The sequence below is a fragment of the Motacilla alba genome, chromosome 12 (assembly GCF_015832195.1).
Source record: "Motacilla alba alba isolate MOTALB_02 chromosome 12, Motacilla_alba_V1.0_pri, whole genome shotgun sequence".
Classification (NCBI taxonomy): Eukaryota; Metazoa; Chordata; class Aves; order Passeriformes; family Motacillidae; genus Motacilla; species Motacilla alba.
In genome coordinates this window covers 11,886,632-11,912,244 of record NC_052027.1, presented here as the reverse complement: position 1 = coordinate 11,912,244, position 25,613 = coordinate 11,886,632, and the positions used below count along the sequence as shown (strand labels likewise).

The following is a 25,613-nucleotide window of genomic DNA, read 5'->3' as shown; positions in this document are numbered from 1 at the left end:
TCATGAGCCACAGGATGGATCCCAAAGGCCCCAGGAGATCAGGGAAGCCCCCGTGGCAGCAGCCTTTGGAGAGTCCCTCTATAATCCTTTCAAGGGGTGCTGTGGCCATCATGTCCCCATGCCACCTATCTCCCAACTCTTTGCTGGGAGCTCTCCCGGGAGACAGAGTGGAGTCTCCTGCCCTCAATTCCAGCACTTGGGCAGAGCACAGAGACATCTCCTCCAGCCAAACCCTTCCCATGCTCAGCCTTGCCCTTCTGGGGTTTCCCCTGCTCTGCCACGTGGGTCTGGCAGCCCGTGCCTGCCCTCACCAGCAGCGTTTGTCCCGCAGCTGAGCCCTGCAGGCTGCCGCTGGACGAGGGGCAGTGCCAGCGCTACACCCTGCGCTGGTACTACAACCAAAGAGTCACCGAGTGCCGGCCCTTCGTCTACAGCGGCTGCCAGGGCAACCCCAACCGCTTCGACAGCAAGGAGGAGTGCGAGCTGCGCTGCGGGCAGCGCCCGGGGGCAGGTAGGCAGGGCTTGGCACAGCATCTCCACCCTGTGCCGTCCGCATGCGGAGCTGGGGGGACAGTGCTGGTCCCCAGCTCAGCTCTGACAGCACCTCGCTTCTCTCCACAGGCTCCCGTGGCAGGGCCGGCAGCAAGGAGGGAGGGCAGCCACAGGTGTAGGTGCAGGCAGTGTCTCGGCAGGCAGGGCTGCCTGGAACTGGGGCCCAGCTGCTGCCCCGGCCAGGGCTGGGCTGCCCGTGGTGGCAGCAGCCATATACCCACCAGCCCCAGCAGGAACCTGGTGCTATTTCTAACCTGTCTTTATGCTGCTCATGGGTTTTTCATTTCATATCAGTCTATTGTCATTAAGGTGAAATTTATGTCAGATGGGAAACTGCCTCCCACCAAGGCTCTGAACCTCCTTTCCCACTGGGCTCTTCTCATTTTGATTTTTAAATTATTTTTTGCCAAGAGAAGGGTTCTTAGCCCCGTTCCCTCTCTCTGGAAGCAGAGGTAGGACTTGGCATAGTTGGGCTCCCTCCCCTCCCATAATACCCTTGTACCCTTTCCTGCCCCCCACAGATCCCCAAACTCCCTCTCTGCTCCCTGCTCTCTGCTGGGAGAGCTGCCCACATCCTTGTGCCAGGCAGTGCCTCCCTGCACAACATCCCTCACCCCCACCCTGCTATGAGCTCCATCTGAATAAATTTCACCTTAACCTCAACTAGGGCCCAGTTCCCCTTTTGTGGCTGCAATGGTTTGGCAATGACCTGTGGAGAGACTGGAGGCTCTTGCCATGTGCTACCCTCCAGCTCACACGTCTGCCAGCAGCACATCTGGCTTTAATCTGGGGGATCTCACCCGCACCCCCAGGCCTGTCAGGGAAACCCTGAGGATGGTGCTATGTTAGAAGCGGTTCCTGCACGCCCACACTTACTCTCAAAGGCTTTGTGAAAGTGATGTTGCAGCCCCTGCTTCCCCCTACCCCCAGGGCTGGGTAGGGACATGCCCTTCACTGCCCCAAAGCCCCAGGGCTGCCAGGTGGGCTTTGTGACCCCCACACGTCCTGCTGTTCTCTGTGTATTTTATATACAGCAAATGTCTATGTGTACCAATGCAGGGGGATGTGTAATAAAGCTGTGCTCACAGGGAGATGTCACACTTCTTGGCACGTTGCTGGAGATGCCTGTGGAGTTTGGGGACAGCTCTTGAGTCAGGCAGACCCCCTGCCCCTGCCAGCTGGGCTGCCCTTTCCAGCTGCCCAGTGCTGGCAGTGCTGGCTGGCGTTCCTCACCCTTCCAGGGGGCCCAGTGCCCCGTCCCTGTGCCCAGCACGTGCCCAGCTGATGCAAGCCAGGCCGTGACCCCCTGTGCAGGCCCTGACGTGTCAGCACGTGGGTCTGTGGTGCTGCATGATGTACTGTGTGAATCAGTGCTGCCAGCTAATTTTGGCTACTGGGTGTGAGTTCCTGGCTGTCCCTGGGAGGAGGAACAAAGCTGGCATTATTTCTGTTCCCTGCTGTCCTGGGGAGGGTGGCACAGGATGGGTCACCCATCAGTTCAGACCACGGGGGTGGGCAGAGCCCCAGTGGTCTGAACCCTGGGCACGTCCTGGCCCTGGTCCTGGCCAGCCCATGGGGCTGAGCACCCACAACTCATCTCCTGTGGTGCCCACCCAGCCTAAGAGCCTTTGGGATGCTCCCACACTCCCTAAGGGGCCAACTTTGGAGCGAAACCCTTCTATATAGGGCTCACCCCACAGCAATGCCTACAGGCTGCTACCCACCTTGGGCAGCTGGGCCAGGCTGGACTGGTGCAGGAGCCTGCAAACCAGTGGTGTCCCAGCTGAAATGCATTAAAGTGAGCTGCAAACCACTGGCATCCTGCAAACCAGTGGCCAAAGCAGTGCTCGGGTTTGGCACAGCAGGGAGGTGACGTGTCTCTAGACATGTCCTCCATGTGGCCAGGGAGTCTGTCAGGACACGGTGCCAAACTGGTACCAGGAGCTGTCCTTGTGAGGAACAATGCCCATGATCCCAGCAATATGCATGTTCTCTCCCTCCCTGAAGTGATTACCCAGCCTGACAGGAGCAGGCAGGCCTAATTAGATGGAGAAAAAACATCTTGCAAGTCAAACATGAAACAATTACGGCTGAGCTGTCCCAGGTTCCTGGAATCCCCTCCAAACGCAGCTGGTGGAGCTGCAAGGGGCCACACACCCACCCACATCCTGGGATGATTTCATCTGCCATTAGGCAAAATGTATTAAAAACATTTCCACACGCCGCCCCCCCACCTTCCCCCTGTCACTGTCACCCCCTCTGCGGGTCAGAGGTGGAGCTGGGACAGGATAAGAGCCAGGGCTTGGCAGGGAGCAGAGCAAATCCCCAGCTTGTGGTCCCTGCGCCCTGGGAGCACTGCCTGAACATCGAGGAGACGAGGACCTGCTGCAAATGGTGAGGCTGTGCCCTCAGTGGTGCTTTTCAGGGGGTTTTAGCTGGGAAATAGTTTGCAGGGGGTTAGATGCTTTTCATTCCTAATTTTGCAGCAAGTTAACTGCCTCTGGCTGCCTATTCTGGTACTTTCCAAAGGATTGCACCCCAGACATACTCTGCTGGGTGACTGATTTTGGAGAGAGGCAGCTATATAACAGTTATATAACTGCTGCTATATAACAGCAGTGTCCCTGCACCTGCTCTGACCCCCACCCCACATCCCAGCACCCTGACCCCCGCCCTGTAGCACAGCATCCTGCAGTCCCTGGGGCCCTCCCTGTGACCAGGGTGAGGGATGGGGTGGAGAAAGTGTCCGAGGCTTGACACAACTCAGGACCTGTGGCCAGTCTCCTGCCCCAGTATGCTGTGTATTCCAGTCCAAGTGGCTCGTGTCCCTCCTTGGTGGGTGGCTTTTGCCCCAGAGAGCCCAGCCACACAGCGGGGAATGGCATCTGCCAGGGAAGGCGTAGGAGGAAGAAAGCTCCATGGCCCAGCCCTGAAACCCCAGGCATTTCCCTGGCCAAAGGGCAGGAATGGGCTGGGGAGCAGCCACAGTATCCTGGCAGGCACCCTCCTGAGCAGGATTGTCTCCTTCCCTGGGTGACAAAGGGCTGAAGGGTGTGAAATTGAGGGCGCAGCTAGCATCTGGCCGGGGGCTGTGTGAAAGGACAAGGACACCCAGGTGATTTGCTCCCCATGTCCCCTTCAGCCTCCCCAAAACTTCCCACGGCTTAAAATCAGGGTGGAATAATGAAGAGCTCCTGAAAGGAGGGTGAAGCCCCACCAGCTGGTGCAGGGAGTCTGTGGGTGACACCCTGGTGGGGACGTGTCCTGCCTGGGGGGCTGTGGGCAGTGACAGGGTGATGGGGGTGATGCTCAGAGCCAAGCCACGTGCTCCCCACAGGCACCCCGGGCCACACTGCGAGGCGGGACGCTGCTCTCCTTCCTGCTGCTCCTCGGAACGCCAACACGAGCCTGGAAGGGACCGAGCCCTGAGTGGCTCTCCCCAGCCCCCCAGGCTGTGGATGGAGGGAAGCTGATGAGGCAGGAAAGCACCAGCCATGACAAGATGCTGCCAGGTCTCTCCAAAATGAGGAGGGGTGACGATGGCTCTGGGGCAGGATCTCATCCGGATGAAGCCAGCCTGGCACTGCTAGAGGGACCAGAAGGACAAGCCCTGCCCTGGCTGATGAGCCCAGCCACCAAGAGAGCAGCTCCCAGGAAAAAGGGGAGGAAGGTGTCCCTGTCACTCGATGTCCACACTCATTTACTGAAAATCCTGCTCGAGCTGGCCAGAGAGAAGGAACTGCAGGCCAAGGCAGCTGCCAATGCCGAGCTGATGGCCCGCCTGGGGCGCAGGAGATGAGCTGTCCTGGCTGGGATCTAGCAGGGCTGCAGAGGGAGCAGGGCTGTCCGGGGCGCTCGCAGAGGGAGGCGTGGAGCAGCATCCGTGTGTCTGCAGGGAACTGGACGTGGTACCTCATCCCCCTGGTGCCAGTGCTCGTGGCACAGGCAGCAGCCTTGGGAGGATTTGGTTTAATAACTCTCACCTCAGCACCACTGGAGAACACACTGGGTTTACCTTGGCCAGTGCTTGAGCACAGCTGGTCCCAGCCCCAGGCACTACAGGGATTTCTATGCTTGGCTTTGCTCCCCGCTCATCCACCACCTAGATGTCTCCAAAGGATGTCTCTGCATTCAGCCAGGCAGCTTTTCCCGGGTGCTTCTTCTCTCTGGGTGACTGAAGCACACAAAATCCTGCACAAAGCCTGGCCAAGCCTCAAAGCCAGAGTTTTGAGTGAGCACGCACAATAAAATGTGGCATCAAACACAGCTTGTGCTTTATACCTGTTCTGCACCCCTTGGCACTCCCATTTTGTGACCCTTTTCTCCAGAGATGCTGTGAGGGCATGTGCTCAGGCAGGGCCAGCACGGGAGGTCATTAAATTCCACATGAGGGGTGTCAGACCTTGCGCCAACAGCGGAGCCAGCCCCTGGCCCGGGGAGCCCACAGCAGCTCCGGGCCAACAGGGAAACCCTGCTGTGCCACTGGAGCCGCTGCTTTCAGCTCAGCTGGGAGATAAGGGCAGCGCAGAGCAGAGTGCGGCCGCCCCGTGCAAAGTACAGCCTGGGGCAAGCGAGGCTCAGGCCGGGAGACACCTGCAGGGGGGCCACTGGAGCTGGTGGGGGACACGGCCATGCTCTTCGAAGACTACCTGACACAGGGTGAGTGAGCCCCGGCGCTGTGCAGCCGGCACTGGCTTTGGGAAAGGGGCAGAAGCAACTGGGGTGACCCCATATTCCAAGGAAGGGACAGGTTTCAGGAAGGGATGTGCCAGCAGACGGTGGGTTGGGGTGGGGTGGCAAGGTGGGTAAAAGGTTTTTTGCCATCCCTGCCTGACCTGAGGCTCAGGTAATGCCTGGGCTGTGCCTGGCCCCTTGAGATACCCTCCTGCACCCCCTGGGTGTGTGCTGTGGGGCTGAGCCTGGAGTTTGGGGGGCAGGGCAGAGACAGGGTACCAGTGGCAGTGGGGGACAGCGATCATACAAGACCTGCCAGAGCTGGTGCATCCAAGTGGGCACTCCAGGGCAGGCAGCCTGAGTGACAACTGTCCAACCCCCAGAAAGGGGTTCTCCCCTGCCACTCCCAATTGTTCCTGGGACGCTGAGCCTGCAAGGATCTCCTCATTTCCATGTTCTGTCCCTGTGTCTCATCTGTCCTCCCCGAGACCCAGCGTGCCCTTATGCTTCAGCCCCTCTGCCCCTAGTGCCCCATCTCCCCTGTGCCCTTCCCCTGCCCAGCTCAGGGATCCCAGTGCCACCCCCATCACCAGTGTTTCCCCTGGTACCAGTGCCTCCTGCCCCAAGCCCTGTGCTCTCCCAGCACCAGTGTACCCAGTAGTGTCCCAGTGTCCCCAGTGCTGCCCCAGCCCCAGTGTCCCCACAGTGTCCCAGTGTCCCCACAGTGTCCCAGTGTCCCCAGTGCTGCCCCAGCCCCAGTGTACCCAGCAGTGTCCCAGTGTCCCCAGTGCTCTCCCAGCCCCAGTGTCCCCACAGTGTCCCAGTGTCCCCAGTGCTGCCCCAGCCCCAGTGTCCCAGTGTCCCCAGTGCTGCCCCAGCCCCAGTGTCCCCACAGTGTCCCAGTGTCCCCAGTGCTGCCCCAGCGTCCCTCCAGCGCGGACCCCAACCCGGACCCTCGTCCGCCCCGCCCCCTCCTTTCCGCCCCGCCCCCTCCTTTCCGCCAATCAGACCGCGTCACTGCCAATTGGCCGCGCCCTCTCCCTGTCAGTCAGGGCTCTGTGCCACGCCCTGCACACGTCGAGGGGGCGGTCCCGCGCCTGCGCAGTGCGGCGGCCGCGGTGCCAGTGACAGGCTGGCAGGAAAGGGCGGGGCAGGAAAGGGCGGGGCGGTGCCGGGACCGGGACCAGGACCGGGATCAGAACCAGGATCAGGATCAAGAACGGGATCTAGGCTGGGACTGCCACGGCACGGGAGGGCTGCAGCGACAGGCCGCTCGGTAGCACCATGCTGAAGAAGTTCGACAAGAAGGACGAGGAGTCGGGTGAGGGGAGGCCGGGGGCGCTGTGAGGGGAGAGACCCTCTGTGGGCACCGAGGGGATCGCTGAGGGGGACCCCTCCGTGGCTGCGGGGAGAGCGGTGAGGGAAGACACCCCTCCTGTGGAAACGAGGGGATCCGTGAGGGACAGAGGGAGCTGGGAGGGGAGGCTCGGTGCCAGCTTGGCGGCGGGGGCTTGCTGGTGTGCGTGGAACCAGTGGGGAGCACTGTGGGAGCACTATAGAACCACTGTGGGAACACTGTGGGAGCACTAGAGCAGTCTGCTGGCTCCTTCTCGCAGCTGCAGCCAGAGGATAAACTGGTTGCACGGGCGCAGCACAGCGAGGTTGCTGCCACATCAGCAGGTGCACAGCCTGAGAGTAAATGTTGGGCACGTTAGCCCTGTTCGCCGTCGCCCAGCTCTGGAACCAGGTGCTATGGCCAGGTAGAATCCAGTTCATCGTTTCTGGCCCCACAATCACTGCTACTTTCAATGGATCAGAAAACCTGAGAGCACCAAGGAAACGCGAAGTGATTGCCTGACTTTTCAAAACTTTAGGCCGATCACTAAGGAGGAGGTTGATATTTTACATGGTGTGTAATTCAGGTGGAAGCGATGCATCATAGACAGCGTTTCCTTTCATGGTTTAGCTTTGTGGTATCTTTTTCATCTTCCTATGAAGCTTTCTCCACATCTTGCTCTGCATAACAAATCAGTGTGTCCTGAAGCAAATTGATTCAGCTTACATCTTGGTGATTGTTCTGTGTGACTGTACTTTCTTTTTATCTTAGTGGGCATTCAGTGCTTTGCTCCTGTTTCCCTTTTCCAAGGCCTCTAGTGACATCTTGATAAGCAGAGAATTTAGTGAGGCAGCTGTTGGAGGGGAATTGCTCTTGGCTTTAATTTTGGGGGCTGTTCTTCATTTGTACCTTGCCACAGCCATCAAGGTATTGACATTACCTGTGGCTGGGGCTGGCAGGAGATGCACGGATCCAGTGAATTGGCTTCTGTCTCTTTGCTTTCCCTGTATGGTTTTGCTAGCCTTGGATGACCCGCTCCCCTTCCCTTTGACATGTCATTTTGGCCACAAAATTACGTTTCTCTACAAATCAAAATAAATTGTTGTTAGTTATCCAATATTAGGAGCTTTATGAACACACAGCCTCTGCCCTCCCTGCATCTTTCTCCCTCTCCATGGAAGAAAACTGATGCAGGGTGCTGTGAGGACTGAGACCCCATGTACAATGTACTTCAGGATCCTCAGCACTGTGAAGGATGCAGAGGTGATGCAGTGTTGTTCGTGGCTGATTGAAGGATTGTGGACATGCTGGACCATGGAAATACTGGGCTGCTGGGCAGGTTTTGTGGAACACATTCACATACTCACTCTAGAACTGGTTCACACTCATACTGGAGACATTTTTGCTCTTTCCCCTTGTTTTGTTCCACCTCTTCAACCTCACATCAGTGTCTGTGTTTTGTTCAGCCACCTGCTGCCTTTGCAAACTTCCCCTGAGCCAGAGGAAGGCATTTCATGAACCAGGAAGGAGCCAGGGTGCAGATGTGTTTGCTTTTCTATGCAAGGCTTATCTAGAAAGGGCTCCTGGCACCAGCCTAGGATGCTTCAAGCTTGGGTCAGGTCAGATTTTGGCCCAGCAGATGTTGTCTCTAGTGGACCAGCCTTTGGAACAAACACTAGAACAACACTGGAAAGGGCTGCATTGTGTCCCAGGGCCAGGCTGAGCAGAGGTTCTAATTAAAACCTGCTTATCAATAACTAGCAGCTTTGGAAAAGCTGCAGCTCACAAATGCTGGGGAGGCAATCTAATAGAGACCATGTGAAATGATAGTGCTTTTCCCTCTGACTATTTCATCCTTAGTTGCTGGGGGTTCTAATTATTTAGTATAATTTACTTTGTTAAATGGAACAATGAAAGTTACTTTGTGTCCAGCCTATCTAGTCTGCTGTCTTGTTCTCTTAATTAGTGATAGAGCCAAAAATACTTTACTGGTGGATTTTTGTTTGGTTTGTATGGGAGGGATAAAACACTCCTGACTCACCAGTCTGGCAAGCAGTGCCTCTTTCTGTCTAAGCTTTTGTTCCTAAGCCTGTCCTTTGATGCTCTAACTGCCAGCAAGCTCCCAGCCCAGGGGTGGAAATAGTCTGGGGATACAGTGGAGCACAGTTATTTTACAGCTCGTCAGTCTGCCTCAGCTCACAGTCTGGAGGGGATGGCAAATTGAAGAATGTCCCACCTGCTCTGCCTTCCCTGCCTGCCATGAAGACATCCAATTAATATTACTTCCAAGAGGGTGCTCTCATTGCTTGGTGTTCATGAAAAACTCACCCCAAAATGCTCAGACTGTTTTTAAAGTATGGGCATGGTTAAAAAGTTGCTTTCCCATGGCACTATCCCTGGAGAGACTTTTACTCTCTTTGTTTTGCAGGTGGGAATTCCAACCCGTTCCAGCACCTGGAGAAGAGTGCAGTCTTGCAAGAGGTAAATCTTCAGACCATCTCCTCTGTGTACCCCACCAGACAGAGTGTTTCCCTGTCTTGAGTAGGTCACTGGAGAACTTCAGCAAGAAAATGAGGGTTTGTTACAGTCCTGCTTGCTCTGAAAGAAATGGGCAACAGTTCTTATTTTATTATTGTGCAGAAGAGGGGAGAAGGTTGAAATGGTCTCTGTAACAATTTAAAGACTGTGAACTATAAATAGTAATAAAAGGAATAAAATTATCTGGGAAAGTGGCCTTGGACACCCCAAATGTCTTATGGATGACAATATTAATTAGAGAGATGTGAGGGGTTATTAAACAGTTTTATAAATTTTCTCTGAAGAAATGCCTTTCTTTTCAAGAGCAGGGGAACATCTCAATCCCCAGCCCCTGTTTCAGCATTCTCTGTTTGCTTGTGAGGTTGGGAATGGTGCTGGCTCCTGCAGCCTCAGCAAGCTCAAGTTTGTCTGTCAGAAGAGTGGTGTTGTAGCTAGCACACAGTGCAGACCAGTGTGGGTGAAAGTGGGATGAGAATTTAGCCTTTAAACCTCTATTGCTCTTGGATTTGTAATCCGAGACTGCAAAACCAGCTGTTCAAAGGGGTCCATGTTTAACGGGAGTTAAAAGGAAATCTGATCCAAAGTCATTAAGTATCTTGCCATACCTCACTCACAATGTGTAGTTGGGACAGGCAGGACAGTGCTTGCAAGGGGGGTCAGTCCTTGTCTGTGCTTTGTTTCCAGGCTCGAGTGTTTAATGAGACTCCCATAAACCCACGAAAATGTGCTCATATCCTCACCAAGATCTTGTATCTCATAAACCAGGTAAGAGACAGAAAATACACACCTATACAGACGTGTGCATCAGGCCCAAAGCTGGTTGTGATAATTGGGATTTCCTTTCTTCTTTCCACGCAACTAGGGGGAGCACCTCGGTGTCATGGAAGCCACCGAATCCTTCTTTGCTATGACCAAGCTGTTTCAGTCCAATGATGTAAGTCTGCCTTTGGTTTTTTGTATTTACCTGGTGGGACAATTTGTCCGTTGAGATACACATTTTTATACAATCAGCTTTTCTGTCCTGTCTGAAGCTACCTGATCTGAGTGGGAAGAGTAAGGTGAAAGTTTAGAAATGGTGAGCAGCTTCCCAGATCTTGTAGCAGCTTAACTGAAGTATGCACTGCTCTTGAGACAGACATTCCTCTCTCTAAATTGCCATTTAACTCTGAGATTGTGGTAGGCAGGTGGATTTTACTGTGCTTTGTGCCTAGTATTAAAATATCCTGCTGAGAGTCAACAATTGTGTGTTTGGAGGAGGCTGGGAGTTAGTACCTACTCACAGCAGTAGCACTAGTAGTTAGTACCTACTCACAGTCATTAGTTGTCCACCAAACTGCAAGGCTTTAAAATCATGAGACCAGTGCAGAAATCTCCAGACTCAGGACTATAAATTGTTTGCTTTCTTGCTTTTGAAGCAACATGAGACTCAAACCACCAAACCAGCAAACAGTTTCAAGGCTTTCTCCTTGTTCATATGAATGACAAGTGGAAGATGAAACTGTAGATCCAGCTAAATGTGGTATCTCTATGGCCTCACCCTAAGACTGAGGGATTTGTTCATCAGTCTGGATTTTGTACATCTTTTATGCTCAGGGAGTGACGCACTCTGAAGGTGTCAAGTTCTTGTGATCTTCATGATAAAATTATGTAAGCAGGGAAAACTGAGATCCCTTCTTATCTGGGATCATCTCAGCTGATGTTCTTCTTGCTTATTTCCTTGCCAGCCAACTCTTCGCAGGATGTGTTACCTCACTATCAAAGAGATGTCTTCTATTGCAGAAGATGTGATCATTGTTACTAGCAGGTCAGTCACTTCACTTTTCTTGCTGTAATATTGACATGCTCTTCAGTAATGTCTGTCCAGCTTCTTGAAGTAGTCCCTGAGGAGGGTGATGATAGGGAGTACCCCTGTGAGGAAAAAGTTTTCCATTATAGAAGACCAATAAAATACATTAAACTCATAGTGATGTATACGGAATATGCCGTGTCCCCATATCCCATGCCCATGGATGTCTGGAGTGTCTCTTGGTACATGATATGGTAGCACTGCTGGCTTTTCCCCTTTGGCAAAGGCTTTTTCATTAACTCCTATCTGAATGCCTTGAAATGTTTTGAAGAATTCTGGCATAAATCCCAAGGCTTTCAACAGGTAGACAAGGATTTACTTCTCCTGTAGCAGCACTGAATACAACTTCACCAGGGAACAAAATTCCCTCTGTCAGTCATTCCTGAATTGCTGATCATGTGTTCTGGTTTGAAAGCAAAACCAGTGAGAGACTCTAAGTCAGAAATACAATTTATTAGGAAAAGGGGAAAAAATACCAAATACATACAATAATACAAAAGAAAAAAAACCACTGACAGAGCCAGAATACAGCCTGACACCCTACTAGTTAGGGTGGTGGTAGCAGTCCAGATGAAATGGTCTTGTTGAAGTGGTGATCCAGTAGAAAAGATCTGGTAGCTCTTGTCCTCTGGAAACCAGTGGGTAAGGGCTGCCTGTTCTGTCCCAAAGCCCAGATTATATCCAGGTGGGGATGCTTAGCTCCTTCCCCCTGGGCAGAGGATCCCACAATGGGCTGATATGTTCTGAGTCATGAGGTGGGTCCTTGATTACCTGTTAATGGCTTCCGGAGGGATTCCTCCTGCCTTCCCACCCCAGTGGGATTTGCCTGAGACCTGCAGCTGCCTGCTTGGCATTCAGCCATGATGCTGGCTGCCTGCTGCTCTGTGTGTGCACCTGAGAGCTGCTGGCTCAGGAGTGCCATATTGAGAGCTTCCTGTTTTCCCAGCTTGACCAAAGACATGACTGGGAAGGATGACAATTACCGAGGCCCTGCTGTGAGAGCACTCTGTCAGATCACTGATGTAAGTACTGCTTTTCCCATGGGGCAGCTCTGTGCCCTTCACTTTTTCCTACTTTACCCCACCCCACTTTCCACCGTGCTTTTCTTGCCTTTGCATTCCCTTTCACACTCCGAAGGGCTTTCCTGTATCAGCTGTTGTTTCCCTCTCCCTGCAGAGTACCATGTTGCAGGCCATCGAGCGCTACATGAAGCAGGCGATTGTTGACAAAGTGCCAAGTGTGTCCAGCTCTGCTCTGGTGTCTTCCTTGGTACGTACTCTCTGCAGCACGGGCCTGAGGGACAATGAAGCAGGGAAGCAGTCATCTGTGTGGGACTGGACATCTTGAGGGTTTCAGGATTTTGTTGCTATTCCTGTCTTTGTGAACTGAGGGACTGGCGCTGGCTTTGTTAGAGATCATCAACCTCCTGAGGCTGCAGCTGTCATGGCCAGATCTCTGCATGCTGATCCCTTGTTCTTCTAGAAGTTGCTGCTGCCAGCACGCTCATGGGGAAGGCTCATTGCTTCTTAATATAAGCTGAAATACCCAAAGCTTCCTCCGTTCTCATCTCATGGGTTGTTGTGGCTTCATCTCCTTCCAGCACTTGCTGAAGACCAGTTATGATGTGGTAAAGCGCTGGGTGAATGAGGCTCAGGAGGCAGCTTCCAGTGACAATATCATGGTGCAGGTAGGACACCCACCTCCACCAGGGCAATAGCCACCAGCAGCTGGGCATGGAGCAAATTGCTGGAGCTCAGCCAGGCACCTCTGGGTGACAGAGGGGACAAAGGGGGAAGGAACCCACCGTGGGTTTGTGACATTCTCTTTCCCTGCACAGTATCACGCCCTGGGCCTGCTGTACCATGTGCGCAAGAACGACCGCCTGGCAGTCAACAAGATGCTCAGCAAGTTCACACGCCACGGCCTCAAGTCCCCCTTTGCCTACTGCTTGATGATCCGAATAGCCAGCAAGCTGCTGGAGGAGGAGGCTGGCAGGTGAGCAGGCTCCTTTCCCCTGCTGAAAGAACTTCCAGTCCTGCTTCCATCTCCTCTTGCAGGCTTACTTGCCATCTCATTATTTATGTCTCTGAAGAGCAGCATGCAGCTTCTACCCTCTTATTGTTGGATAAAAGCAGAGAAAATATGGAGGTCTTTATGGTTTTGGGGTGGCTTCTGTGAGTCTTGCTTGCACATCAAATACTATCTTGTTTCTCTGGACTGTTTTGCATAGCTGTTCTTTGTTCTACTTCATTTTCTCTGTCTTCTGTAATTGTTTATCTAGCATGTATGCAATGTGGCTTCCTGGTGGATAAGAGCTGTGGTGTGTACAGTCATTTCCTACTGTATGGGAGTTGAGGGGGATTCCCTTTAGCCTGTAAGGCAGAGGGTGTCTTCTCAGAAGGCAGCCTGACTGTCAAGCATGCTGGAAGTACAGTATAATGACCACTGCAAAATCTGGGGACAAAGTGGGTTTATAGCTACTTTTACCTTTCCATGGGCTCTGGGACCTGCCCATTTCTGCTGCTGAATTCTTAACTTCTGTTAGTACCTTTGCTTTAATTCAGTCTTGTGGGGTTTTTTGTCCCTTAGCCGCGATAGCCCTTTGTTTGATTTCATTGAGAGCTGCCTGAGAAACAAGCATGAGATGGTGGTGTATGAAGCTGCATCTGCCATTGTTAACCTGCCCAACTGCACTGCCAAGGAGTTGGCTCCAGCTGTCTCAGGTAAGTGTGGTGCTCATGATCGTGGCAAGGGAATTATGAGCCTCCAGTGGTGACCCTAATGATTGCCCCAAGAAACAAGGGCCTTGTGTAGTTTCAGGCTTTTTATGCTGCTCTGTCCCCTGTTGCTTTATGCTGCTGCTGAGAGCCTGTGGTGTGTGGGAATAGCTTTGTTCTTGTAAAGGTATTTCCTGGTGTGTTCAAGTGTGGGTTACTTTATTGGTCAGTTCTGGGGAAGGAGCAGGGTTTGCATGAAATGGAGAACAGCAGTTCAAATTAACTTAATAGGAAAGATGACAAGGTGATGAATTTGGCTTTCACAAGGAGCAGAGGACAGCAGCACTGTGGAAGAAGAGCGAGGTAGGTAAGAGTTAGTTGTCAGCAGGGATGTGACAAAGGCAAAGGGGACAAGAAGAAGGGAGGAATCTGTTTAAGGTATGATTGCTTCTAAAGCATTTTTCTAGTTACCTTATGCTTGCAACTGTCTCTTCGCTGAAGCTCTTGCTTTAGGTATGAAATGCTTCTCAATAACAGAGTGCCTAAACATCTGTCTGTGTTGGTTTCCCCACCTTGCAGTTCTGCAGCTGTTCTGCAGCTCCCCGAAAGCAGCACTAAGATACGCAGCCGTCCGTACCCTCAACAAGGTAGGAGCCAGTCTCTTGGGAGCTCCAGTAGTGTCTCATGTGCAGGGAAATGCAGACTTCAGAAGAAAGCAGTCAGATTATGTGAAGATTTTGTGTGAATAACCTCTGTCTTGTGCTACAGCCTTATATTTCATTGCTTTCTGTCTGGAATAAAACCTCAAAGAACACTCCACAGAAGGAAAAAAAACCTGATCGTTTTCACTGGTCTCTTAGAATATCACTAGACTTAGTGTTAGTGCTTTCCCTTCTGAGCTTCCCATGGTGAGGAAGCTCCTTGTAAAACAGGGATCAAACCTTGATGATGCTTCTTGCCTGCTCTGTGGTAGTCTTTGCTCCAGCTTTTCCCTTCTCCTTATAAACACTATAAAAGAAAAAGAGAGAATGGCAGTGTCTGGTAACTGCTGTGCTTCTGCTTACAGAGCTGTTTTGCACAGCTAGTCTGGCTAAATTTTTGTTGGGAATTCATAGCTTTCTTTTCTTACTATACAGAGCAAAATCAGAGAGTTAAAAATAATAAAAGACTGTTTGTTGCTACTACTTTTCTTCCAGCAAGGGGTGCAATTCTGCAGGAAACAAGAGCTTGTTACCTTAACTCCAGATTAGCTGTTTGTCTGAGAGGTCCCCCATGTGCAGTCTAGACTGCTTATTTCTATGGGAATGAGTGAGCTTTGCTGGGTTTTGCCAGCTTGGCCTTTTGCACCTTTTGAGGGATTTTTATTCTTCTTTGGCTGCTGCAGGTTGCCATGAAGCACCCATCTGCTGTGACTGCCTGTAACCTGGACCTGGAGAACCTTGTGACAGACTCCAACCGCAGCATAGCCACCCTGGCCATCACCACGCTGCTGAAAACCGGCAGTGAGAGCAGCATTGACCGGCTCATGAAGCAGATCTCCTCTTTCATGTCAGAAATCTCAGATGAGTTCAAAGTAAGGAAGTGGGAGGAGGAGGGATACCCGGATTCCTGAAGAAACCTCATGGTCTTTGTCCATGTTTGTGTGTGTGCTCTAAACCTGCATGGAGCTGCTTCCAGAAGCAGCAGAATATTTGCAGGGAGGAGAAAGTATTTGAGGCTGTCTGCCGAAGCCGTGCCTCAGTCCTACATCTCCAAAGTCACATGCTCTCTTCTGGGGAGATGCCTTCTGAGAATCAAATCTCCTTCTTCTTTCCAGTGGGTGTGGGCTTTCTTTAGGGGCTGGCCAGTGCATAGAGATCTATCTCCTCCAATTCTTATGATTGTACCTCCTGAAACTGCATTTATTTAATAAATAAAGACAAAACGTGATTTCTGGCTTAGGGAGGCCAGCACAAAATTGCTACAATTCAGCTATTTTTTCCTGCAGGTGAAACAGAATTGTTTTTTACTTGCCCCCTTTTCCTGCAGGTGGTAGTGGTGCAGGCCATCAATGCCCTGTGTCAGAAGTACCCTCGCAAGCACGCCGTCCTCATGAACTTCCTCTTCACTATGCTTCGGGAGGAGGTAAGTTTGCAGGACAGCTGTGTCTGCCTTGCTTGTGTGCATGCACAGTACTCCCTATGAGTGTCAAGCTTTTACTGATAAGGCTGTGCAGTGAAAGCCTCTCTCTAAAAGGCTTGAAGTCTGACTGCAGCAATGCCCAGCTGTGCACAATAGTTATAAGCATACTGCCAGGCATATTTTTAGTGTGTTTTCATTCTGTGATTTTTTTTTATGGGGGTTTATTAACTCTCAAAGCAAATGCAAGCAACAGCAGATCTGCTGGCAGTCAATGTGTGTTTCACATTTGAACCAGCTTTCTTTTATACTTTGACAGCAAATTCCAAGAAGTTTTGTCTTGTACACAAAGATTCAATAACAACCTATTTATTGATGACACGGGACCACTTTTGTTCTGGTGTCTGTGCTCTGGCAGTGAAGGGATCATGAGTACCTATAACCATTCTCTGCATTCAGTCAGACAAAAATCACAGAAAGACAGCTTTACAGAGGTTTGCTGAGGTGTTTCTAAATGATCCAACATGCCTGCAGCACAGCTGGCACCACTGCTTGCTCTGACATCACTTCCTGCCAATTACAGCCTCTCAGTTCAGAACAAACTGGAGCATCTCATTTTGCTCCTGTGAAAAATGGACCATTCTCCTTTCCCAGATTTTCTGTGGGTGGATGGTATCATTTTGAATGTGGTTTTGTACTTCAAACCATTCTGTTTCAAAGCTTTTTTAATCCAAAATAGCTCCAGAAAGATCCAAATGCCCGGCACTGTGCATGTAATTGGCAGAGGGTAGTGTGCAGTTTAATCCCCCGGTGTGTATTGAGGACATCAGTAAATAATGTCTGAAGATTGCCAAGCATTACTGGCATATCAGGTTGTGGCTGTACCTGGGGAGGTATTGATTGCCTATCATCCCACACTAATGGAGCTGTTTGCTGTGTCCTGCTGTGGCAGATATGATCCTTCATACATTTCTCTTGTGATTCATCCTCAGATGTCTAGTGCTAAAGGGGAGAGGGTTGGGTTTTTTCTCCTTCCATATGGCTGGTTTTAAACACTAATTCTAGCAGCAGAGGATTTTGATGGAGATAAAAACCCTTCAGCCAGATGAATCCTTTTACTCTTGGGTTAGGACTCTGTTTTGGTTTTTTTTTTTTCCTCCAGTGCAGCCATTCTGAAGGGAGCTGGCAAGAGAGCTTGAATATTAGCTGGCGTAAAGAGGGTGTAAAGAGGGTCAAAAGTGAGGGCAGAATTACTGCCCTCCTTTCAAGCACGCATTAAAAAGCACTGAGTGTGAGTGACCTTTCAAAGGAATGTTTCTCCCGTCTGGCTAGCTCAGAGTCTCTAAAATACTTTTGATATTTCCAGCTGAGCAGTTCCCTTTTGCTCCTCAGGGTGGCTTTGAATACAAGAGAGCCATCGTGGACTGCATCATCAGCATTATTGAGGAGAACTCAGAGAGCAAAGAGACAGGCCTGTCTCACCTCTGTGAATTCATTGAGGACTGCGAGTTCACTGTGCTGGCCACTCGTATCCTCCACCTCTTGGGGCAGGAAGGACCAAAAACCAACAACCCCTCCAAATACATTCGCTTCATCTACAACAGGGTTGTTCTGGAGCATGAAGAAGTCCGGGCAGGTAAGTGACAGACCTGGAAAGTTCTCTGCCCTTGCACAGATCTTCAGGGAGCCATAGTGTACGAATGCCTCTGCTTTTGAGGGTTGTGATTTGCTCTAGGCCTGAGCAGATTGTTTTACACAGCAAAGATTGTGCAGTAGTATTGATGGAAGTGGCGGCCTGTGGCTGGGAAGTGGGAAGGAATATGCACTGGTTCTGAAACTAGACAAAGGTTTGCAGGTGCTTCATTTCACCTCTGCTTCTTTCTAGTCACAGGTTTACTAATGTACACAGTTTACTAGTGTAGCACCTCTGACATGATGTTTGATCAAGGCCAAGAAATGGAGGAAACTTCAGCTGATTCCTTTGCTTTCTAATTCAGTTTTCATGACTTTTGCTACAGGTGCTGTAAGTGCCCTTGCCAAGTTTGGAGCTCAGAATGAGGAGATGTTACCCAGTATCTTGGTGTTACTGAGAAGGTCAGTTGGGCCTCAGAGTTTTTCAACATTCTGGGTGACATACCCTGTTTGCTTGTGAGCTTGTCTAGTCTCTTCTGCCTGTGGGTCTGAGAAGGTGCAGGGGGTACCTGTGATCCTGTGATGGGATCACCAGTGCATTCAGCACCACAAAGTGGACAGAAGCCATGTGTGGCAGATTACTGCTTTTCTAATATAATTACTAGGAGATTGCTGGATCTCTCCTATGGCATGTTTTTTTCTGGCTTTATGATGTTTCTTAGTCACGTAGATTCTGAATAAAGTTTTCCACTTTCCCCTCAGGTGTGTGATGGATGATGACAATGAAGTGAGAGACAGAGCCACCTTCTACCTGAATGTTCTGGAGCAGAAGCAGAAGGCTCTCAATGCTGGCTACATCCTGAATGGTACAGCAGAAAGGCCTTAAAACAAGTCTGCGCCTCTTTCCTGGTCTAACAAGAGTTAAACTAAAGACCTGGCATTGTTGCGGTTTCAGTGACCTGTCCCTTCTGTCCCCAGGGTTGACGGTGTCCATCCCTGGCCTGGAGAGGGCTCTGCATCAGTACACCCTGGAGCCCTCTGAGAAACCCTTTGACTTGAAATCTGTTCCTTTGGCGACAGCTCCTATCGTCGAGCAAAGAGCAGGTGAGGAATCGGGTGCCCTGAATGCTAGTGATTCCCTGCATTGGGCTTGCTGAGAATTGCTGGGCTCCATCCTATTTAAATTTTGTGGGATTGCATCTCCTGGAAAGACTAAGGCCTGCAAATCTGGTTGCTCCCACATTAACGTTTCAGTCTAGTCCAACTGCTAATAATAGTAGCAGCTGGCAATCCTCACTGGAGCTGCTGCAGTTCTGAAGCTGCTTAGGAAGCCAAGTATGGGTGTCTAGTGTATATCAAATGAGAATGAGCTCCCTTGCTTTCCTTAGTCACATTCCTCTCCAGACATTGATCTGTTTTCTGATTTAGTTGTTTTCTTACTCTTCTCCTTCAACACTTTTGGGAATGTTTTTGTTTGAGTGTTTTCTTTTTCATTTGCAGAAAATGCCCCTGTTGCTGTAGTGAAACAGCCAGAGAAAGTGGCAGCAACACGGCAGGAAATATTCCAAGGTAAATGGATGCAAGGCCTCTCCTCTGTCCATGTGTGAGAACTCTGTAGCCACCTCTTGCTGAGCCTGCCTTAGCCCCTCTGGCTTCTTCTTACCTTCCTGCAGGGAGTGACATGGGCTCCCAGCTTAAGGTCAGCTGTTCACTCCTGGAGGGTGGGGGTGCCTGCAGTCCTCTTTTTTCTGTCTTGCAGTAGACATGAGCAAAGGATGACTCTTTTTAATTTTAAAAGTCTCTAGGGAATGTTTATGAGTATTTGATGGGTAGCTCCTTGCTGTAGCAGCTTCTGGCAGCTGAAACAAGGGGTTTGAAAGTGCTAACACCTCCTTGTGTCTTGAGGAAGGCAGTAATTTGTGTCCTCTATTTCAGAGCAACTGGGGGCCATCCCAGAGTTTCGGGGGCTGGGCCCACTCTTCAAGTCTTCCCCAGAGCCTGTGGCCCTGACAGAGCTGGAGACAGAGTATGTGGTTCGTTGCACGAAGCACACCTTTGTCAACCACATGGTGTTCCAGGTGGGTAGCTATGGGCTGTGCTGCGGATGACTCTCAGAAGATAACCTCCTGACTGGCTAAAAGCTTTGTTGTGAAGACATCTCTCAGGGATATCATAGAATCATAGAATGGCCTAAGCTGGAAGTGACTTTAAAGATAATCTAGTGTCAACCCCCCCTGCCATGGACAGGGACACCTTTCACTGGACCAGCTTTCTCAGAACTCCATCCAGCCTGGCCTTGAACACTTCCAGAGATGCAGCACTCACAGTCTGTGTTCAAAGCACGACACTGCAATGAGCAGTCCCTAGTTTCTTATCCATGGTAGCAGAACCCCAAAGAAAATTAATAAGGGTGGAGGGTGTGTCTGTGCAATGCTTACAGGTACAGTCAAATCCAACAAGCACTATGTGGGGCTGTTCTCACTCAGGAGTTGGCAGAGGGATCTGTGTTCTTTTTCAGAGTCCTCAAGCCTATGGTTTGGGCATGAAAGAGTGAAGCTTACTACATCTGAGAAGCTGAAAAGGGTACCCAAGAAAGGGACCCAGTGGGGGAGAGCTCTTCATCTGCTATGTTTTGTTTTAGCCTGTAGCAGAGGTGCTTTCTCCTGTGTATCCTGGCTTTGGCTGTACCACCCTGCTGTTACGTGTGAGATGTTAGGATGGATGTGTCACTCCCCTTGCCTGGGCTTCAGGGAGTCTGAGGCACAGTGAGTTCTTTGACAGCTTGTGAGCAGCAGTGTTTTGTCCTTAGCCAGCTCCTTCCTCAAAGCTCAGAACTGCTTACACTGCCCTCGCAGTGGTTGACCTTTGTTTCTGTTGTCCATCCACCAGATGCAATTGTGTGAGCTTAAGAGATTTGGCATTGCAGCTGGAACAAAGTCTAATCAGCAAGTTTAGACTCGCTGAAAACTTCAAGCTTGCTGAGACTTGCTCAAGCTGTACCTTGTTCAAGCCATGCAAACAATCATCTTTCCATCTGCTGTGAAGGCACTGTGTCCCTGTAGCTTCAAATGGGATGACAAAGGCAGCACAGTACTTGCATTTCTGTAGAGCAAAGAATTAACTAGGAATGACTGGAAATTGGAGGGAAAAAATCCATACTAACTAGTGGAACTGAAACAGGCAAAATCTGACACATCCCTGCCCTCACTGAATTTGTGATCCTACCTGAGTTGCAGAGGGCAGGCCTTGGATTGTATGTGCTGGTTTGTTTCAAGTCCTGTTTCCTTAAAAAAAAAGTTTCCTGGAGCACTGGACTCTGCAGCAGGGTTTTAGTTTCTCCCCTAAAGCATTTGAATGAGCATTCTTTAGTCAAGTTGCTCTGTCATGAGCCAGCTGATAGCGAGGTGCACCATGGAAGCACAGAGAGCTGGGGGTTCACGGGCTGACACCAGGCTCCCACTGTGCCTCAGCTGAGGCTGCTCTGCAACGAGTAGGGAGCAGCTTCAAGCTGTTGCTGCTTTCCTCTTTCCTGTTTAGTTTGACTGCACGAACACTCTGAATGATCAGATCCTGGAGAATGTCACAGTGCAGATGGAGCCAACAGAGGGGTATGAGGTCATTGGCTATGTACCTGCCAAAACCCTGGTGTACAACCAGCCAGGTACCTGCTACACGCTGGTGGCACTGTCTGAAGAGGATCCAACAGCAGGTAAACAGTCTGCACTCTTTTCTCCTGTATTGCTTATCCTCACACATTCTACCTTACATCCCAGCCAGGTATTTATAGCCTGTGTATGGGTGCAGTCCTGAGTGATGCTGAGCATGACTTGTCTTTGCTGTTTGGGGGCTGTCAATCCTTCCTTCTCCTCTGCTGGTTCCTTTGTGCTGTAGTACTGCCAAGCTGGGCTGTGAGAGCTGGCAGATGAGTTGTCTTTTGTGCACCCTGGCACGTCCTTCAGCTTTTCTTCGTGTTAGACATGGGGAGGCTAATGCTTATAAAGTGCTGAGAGTGCCCAGGTGCTCTGAGTAGCAGAGGGGTATTTCAGACAAACCACTAGAATTTATGGGATGTCTGAATTGAACATCCCCCTGTCCAGAACATGAATGAGGCTTTACCTGTGCTTTGGTCTCCCTGGTTTGTGCTCTGGAACTGCTCTGCTGTCGTGTCGCTGCTGTTCACGCAGCAGTACCCATCTTCTAGGGATGAGTCATTGCTTCCTCTCCCAGCTGAGTGGTATTAATGAGCTGCAGCATTGCGGTGCAAGGGGCTTTCATTTCAGAGGCGCAGGAACTGATCCCTGATGTGGATCTTGCCTCTTCACAAGGTGCTGGTGGGACATGTTTAGTTAGTATTCCCAGCACAATGTGAGGTTCATTAGTAATAGCACTTGATCTGAGGATTATCGTCTTGTACAAGCATCGTGAGCCTGTCTTTATCACTGTTTGCTTAACATTATAAATAAATAGCTTGTTCTTGAGAGACAGAAACTGTTGGAGAGCTCTCTGTAGGTCAGTGGCTAAGCCTGTGCTGCTGACGGTGACGGGGAGAGCCTGGCTGTCCCAAACATCCCAGCTCCATTCTACCTCAGGGGAGTGTGGATGTGGTGGTAACGTGAGCTTCGCCTTTGCTTTCTTGTCTCCAGTGGCCTGCACGTTCAGCTGCATGATGAAGTTCACTGTCAAGGACTGTGATCCCAACACGGGTGAGACGGACGACGAGGGTTATGAGGATGAGTATGTGGTAAGAAGCTGGGCACGTACCTGATCACAGAAACTGCTGTCATTTTGTGGGGTTCTGCAATCTGAACTTGGATCCCTGCAAGCAATGATGTGATCACCATCACCAAAGCGGGCAGCATCATGTAGAGGGAGCTCTTGCTGTGTCTGATGCAGATGGGAGTTTGCAGAGCTTGCTTTGTCTCATTTGGAGTACTCTCCTGTTGCACTATAGATGGACACCTGACTGTGCAGGATATGTATGTTTTGGGAGGCCATGGTGCATCCTCCAGGTTTGGCTGACTGTGCCCTATGGGCTCCAGCAATGGCACACTCAGGGTTATGGAGACAGAGGGCTATCAGGCATCTTTTATTCTCCACAAGTTGCTCCTGTGGTGGCACAGTTAATTGTCTATAGGCTTGCCTGGCACAGGGAAGTTGCCATCCTCATTCTTATTCTGGGGAAGGTGGAGCTCTTCCCTCCCCAGCGCTGACACTGCTGAAAGCAGTGCTGCTGCAGAAGCACCTCTCTTCCTTGGAGAGGAAGGGATGTTGTTCACAGCCTCAGCTTGGCCTGTTAGCTCCAGAAACTGTTTTCTGTGCGTTGCCTGTCACTGCTGTGAATCTGATTAGAGGCACTGCTGTGCAGTGAGTCACTGTCTTCCCAGAAAGAGTGGGGAGAGTTTTTCACAATGGAACATACAAGGTTAACACTTCTTTCAGCTTCCTACCAGTCACCAAGGCAATTGAATGATACTTAAACTGTTCCATGTGTTTCAGCTAGAATCAGGAGGAGATTCTTTTGTGCAGCAATTGTTGGAATTAATGCAGGCTGGTGTCCTGCAGGGCATTGCCTGTCCTTCATTACACACTCTGGAGGGACAAGCCTGGTTCTGCCTTGCACAGGTGCAGTCACAGCAGCGGCTCAGCTACCCTGGTGCCAGTGTTAGGTGATGCACATGTCTGACAGTGTCTCACTGTACCAGCCTACAAACTGATAAGCCAGAAAGGCAAAACACAAGCTTGCATGCATTTCAGAGAAACAAATGCTCAAGCAGCTATTTATAAGCTTTTGTTTTTCCCTCTGTTTTGGCCATTTGTCCAGTGTTTTGATCTCTCTCAGACCAAGGGCTGTGCTCAGAGCAGGAACATGGTTTGTAAGCCCTGGAAATGGCATCACTGTGCCTTTCTCAGGCCTAGCAGTTGCTCAGTAGCAAACCAGAAGTAGAAGCGGAGGCAGTCTGCTGCATTCACCTGATCTTAGGGGATCCAATCTAAAGTTCACTCTGAGGATAACAGGGTTAAGAACATCCACATTTCACTTGAACCTCTTCTACCACCAGCTTGAAGACCTGGAGGTCACAGTGGCTGATCACATCCAGCGAGTTCTGAAGCCAAACTTTGGAGCAGCCTGGGATGAAGTGGGTGATGAGTTTGAAAAGGAAGAAACCTTTACTTTATCTGCTATTAAAACCCTTGAAGGTAAGGAAGGGTGTGTGAGCACAGCAGAGCTCTTATTTTCCCTCCTGCAGGCAGAGTCCAGAGGCCCAGTCTGGCTCACTTTAGGTCTGTCACAGAAAGGCTAATGGGGCAAAACCCTTCACAAGCTTTACACCACAGCTGTTAAACAGGGAGCTGTAGTTACTGTCATAATAAGTTAGTTCAGGTTTCAGAAAAACTAGTGAGTGTTTTGTGATCAGTAGAGACCAGGCTGGATTGTGGAGGCAAGAGAATATCTTGCTTTGCTCTCGTACTTAACCCTTCCAAGCAGACAAACCATAGTTCAGTTATGAACTCCCACCATTCTTCTTGAGACCAGTAATAAAAAATAAAAACATCAGAAGACAGAGGCTGGTGAGGAGGGTGGTGGGGTAAACCCTCTTCTCTTTCATCATGTATCAGTTCTATTTTACTCACAAGCCTGTGAAAACTCGGTTCTTTTGATGCCTTACAGAGTGTCCCTGTCCTGTAGCCATTTCTGTGCTCTCTTGAACAGCCCCTTGGGGTTTGAAATACTCTCCCTGAGGCCTTTTCATATTTCTCCTGAAGATCTGTGTCTCCTGCAAGACATCTCCTCCCTTTTCTAGTCTCCAGAGAAGCGAGCAGGCTGACAGGGCTGTGCAGTAAGTGCAGCCTGCTGCATTCTCCTTCTGCCCTTGTCTGACTCACTCCCCCTCTTCTTTCTGTTGCACTTTTGCTACATCAAGCAAGGACTACAAAGCAACACATAAAAACCCCCACCACCATTGTGTTGTCTTTGTAGTCCTTGTAACCTCCAAAACCATGATTCTGACCAGTGGTGTGTGTCCCTCAGGACAAGGAATGTGAACTCTAACATGTAGGGAGAGCTTGAGTCACTTTTAGGTGCTCTTTATGTGCCCCTGTTAAGATATCTGTGACACAGAGCCCATTTTGTTGCTTTTTTCTAACAGAGGCAGTGAGCAATATTGTGAAGTTCCTGGGGATGCAGCCCTGTGAGCGGTCAGATAAAGTGCCAGATAACAAGAACTCTCACACACTGTACCTGGCAGGTGAGCTATGGGGTGAGGTTCTGCTTGAGAAGCAACTCTGGGAGGTTGCACAGAGCTGCCTGTTGAAAATCAGGGCAGGAATTCCTGATGGAGTCCACTGTGCTCTGGGTTGGATTTTGAGGTTTGTTCCTGCCGTGATTTCAGTCTTTGCCGTGCAGATCAACTGGTCTTGGGATCAGGGAGGGTGCTATGGTGGAGGGGATGTTGGGATGAGCCCCAGGCTCAACTGGGTGGAATTTGCTGTCTTTGTGATCTGTGGCATCCTGCTTTGGAGTGGGCCTGGTGTGGGAAAGACAGCAGCCTTACCCAGCAGAACAGGTGAGTACCGGAGCTCTTAGACAATCCTGGATCTCTTCTCACCTGGAGTTTATTTTACACTTTGGTTTCATGGGTTTTACAGTAGCAGGAGTCCCAGGTATGTTATAATTAATGGGAACGGAGCTGCTTTAGGGCCTCTCCTGGCCCAGCACTAGGACTTGGCAGATTTTGCAGTAGTGTTCATCTTCAGACTTGCAGGGGAAAGCAGCCTGCAGCGTGCTCACCCCTTCCTCCCCCTGTCCTCTCCAGGTGTGTTCCGGGGTGGCCATGACCTCCTGGTGCGGTCTCGCCTTGTTCTCACTGACACGGTGACGATGCAGGTCACGGCCCGCAGTGCCGAGGAGCTCCCTGTGGATGTGATCATGGCCTCCGTCGGATAAACCCCCCTTCCAGGACTGTCCTAACTCTGAGCCCCCACTGACAGCAGAATAAGGATCGCGGTCACTACAGCAGCTTTTGTGTTCTCTGCAGTACAGCTGTACTTGGGGCTTTGTCTATAAAATCACCACGTTTTTAATCTCTGGCTACGCCGCGCTCTGTCCCCGCGTCGCAGCCGCCGCTCCCTGTCCTCCCGCCGCTGTCGTTCCAATAAAGCAGTGTTGTGGCTCTTCCTGGCTGTGTCGGGGGCGGGACCG

At 50.7% G+C, this 25,613-nt stretch overlaps 2 protein-coding genes across 17 annotated transcripts in view; both read left to right on the top strand.

The window, feature by feature from the left end:
- Positions 1–1,770, top strand: part of COL7A1 (collagen type VII alpha 1 chain) — a 37,978-nt gene extending 36,208 nt beyond the window's left edge. For all 16 annotated transcript variants that reach the window (XM_038149536.1, XM_038149530.1, XM_038149544.1 and 13 more), the window contains 2 exons: positions 332–511; positions 622–1,770. In XM_038149536.1, coding sequence (XP_038005464.1) covers positions 332–511; positions 622–671 — 230 coding nt within the window. In that variant the 3' untranslated portion in view covers positions 672–1,770. The remainder of the gene's footprint in view (positions 1–331; positions 512–621) is intronic.
- Positions 1,771–6,357: 4,587 nt separating this feature from the next.
- Positions 6,358–25,582, top strand: COPG1 (COPI coat complex subunit gamma 1). The gene is made up of 24 exons (XM_038149342.1): positions 6,358–6,547; positions 8,991–9,043; positions 9,785–9,865; positions 9,963–10,034; positions 10,825–10,904; positions 11,893–11,968; positions 12,123–12,215; positions 12,547–12,633; positions 12,784–12,941; positions 13,536–13,669; positions 14,243–14,310; positions 15,048–15,236; positions 15,692–15,787; positions 17,174–17,417; positions 17,800–17,875; positions 18,176–18,279; positions 18,392–18,517; positions 18,914–18,982; positions 19,349–19,491; positions 20,951–21,122; positions 22,057–22,154; positions 23,473–23,611; positions 24,562–24,660; positions 25,228–25,582. Exons 1-24 carry the CDS (start codon positions 6,511–6,513, stop codon positions 25,356–25,358), a joined length of 2,625 nt encoding a protein of 874 aa, XP_038005270.1. The 5' UTR covers positions 6,358–6,510; the 3' UTR covers positions 25,359–25,582.
- The last annotated feature ends 31 nt before the right edge of the window (positions 25,583–25,613 follow it).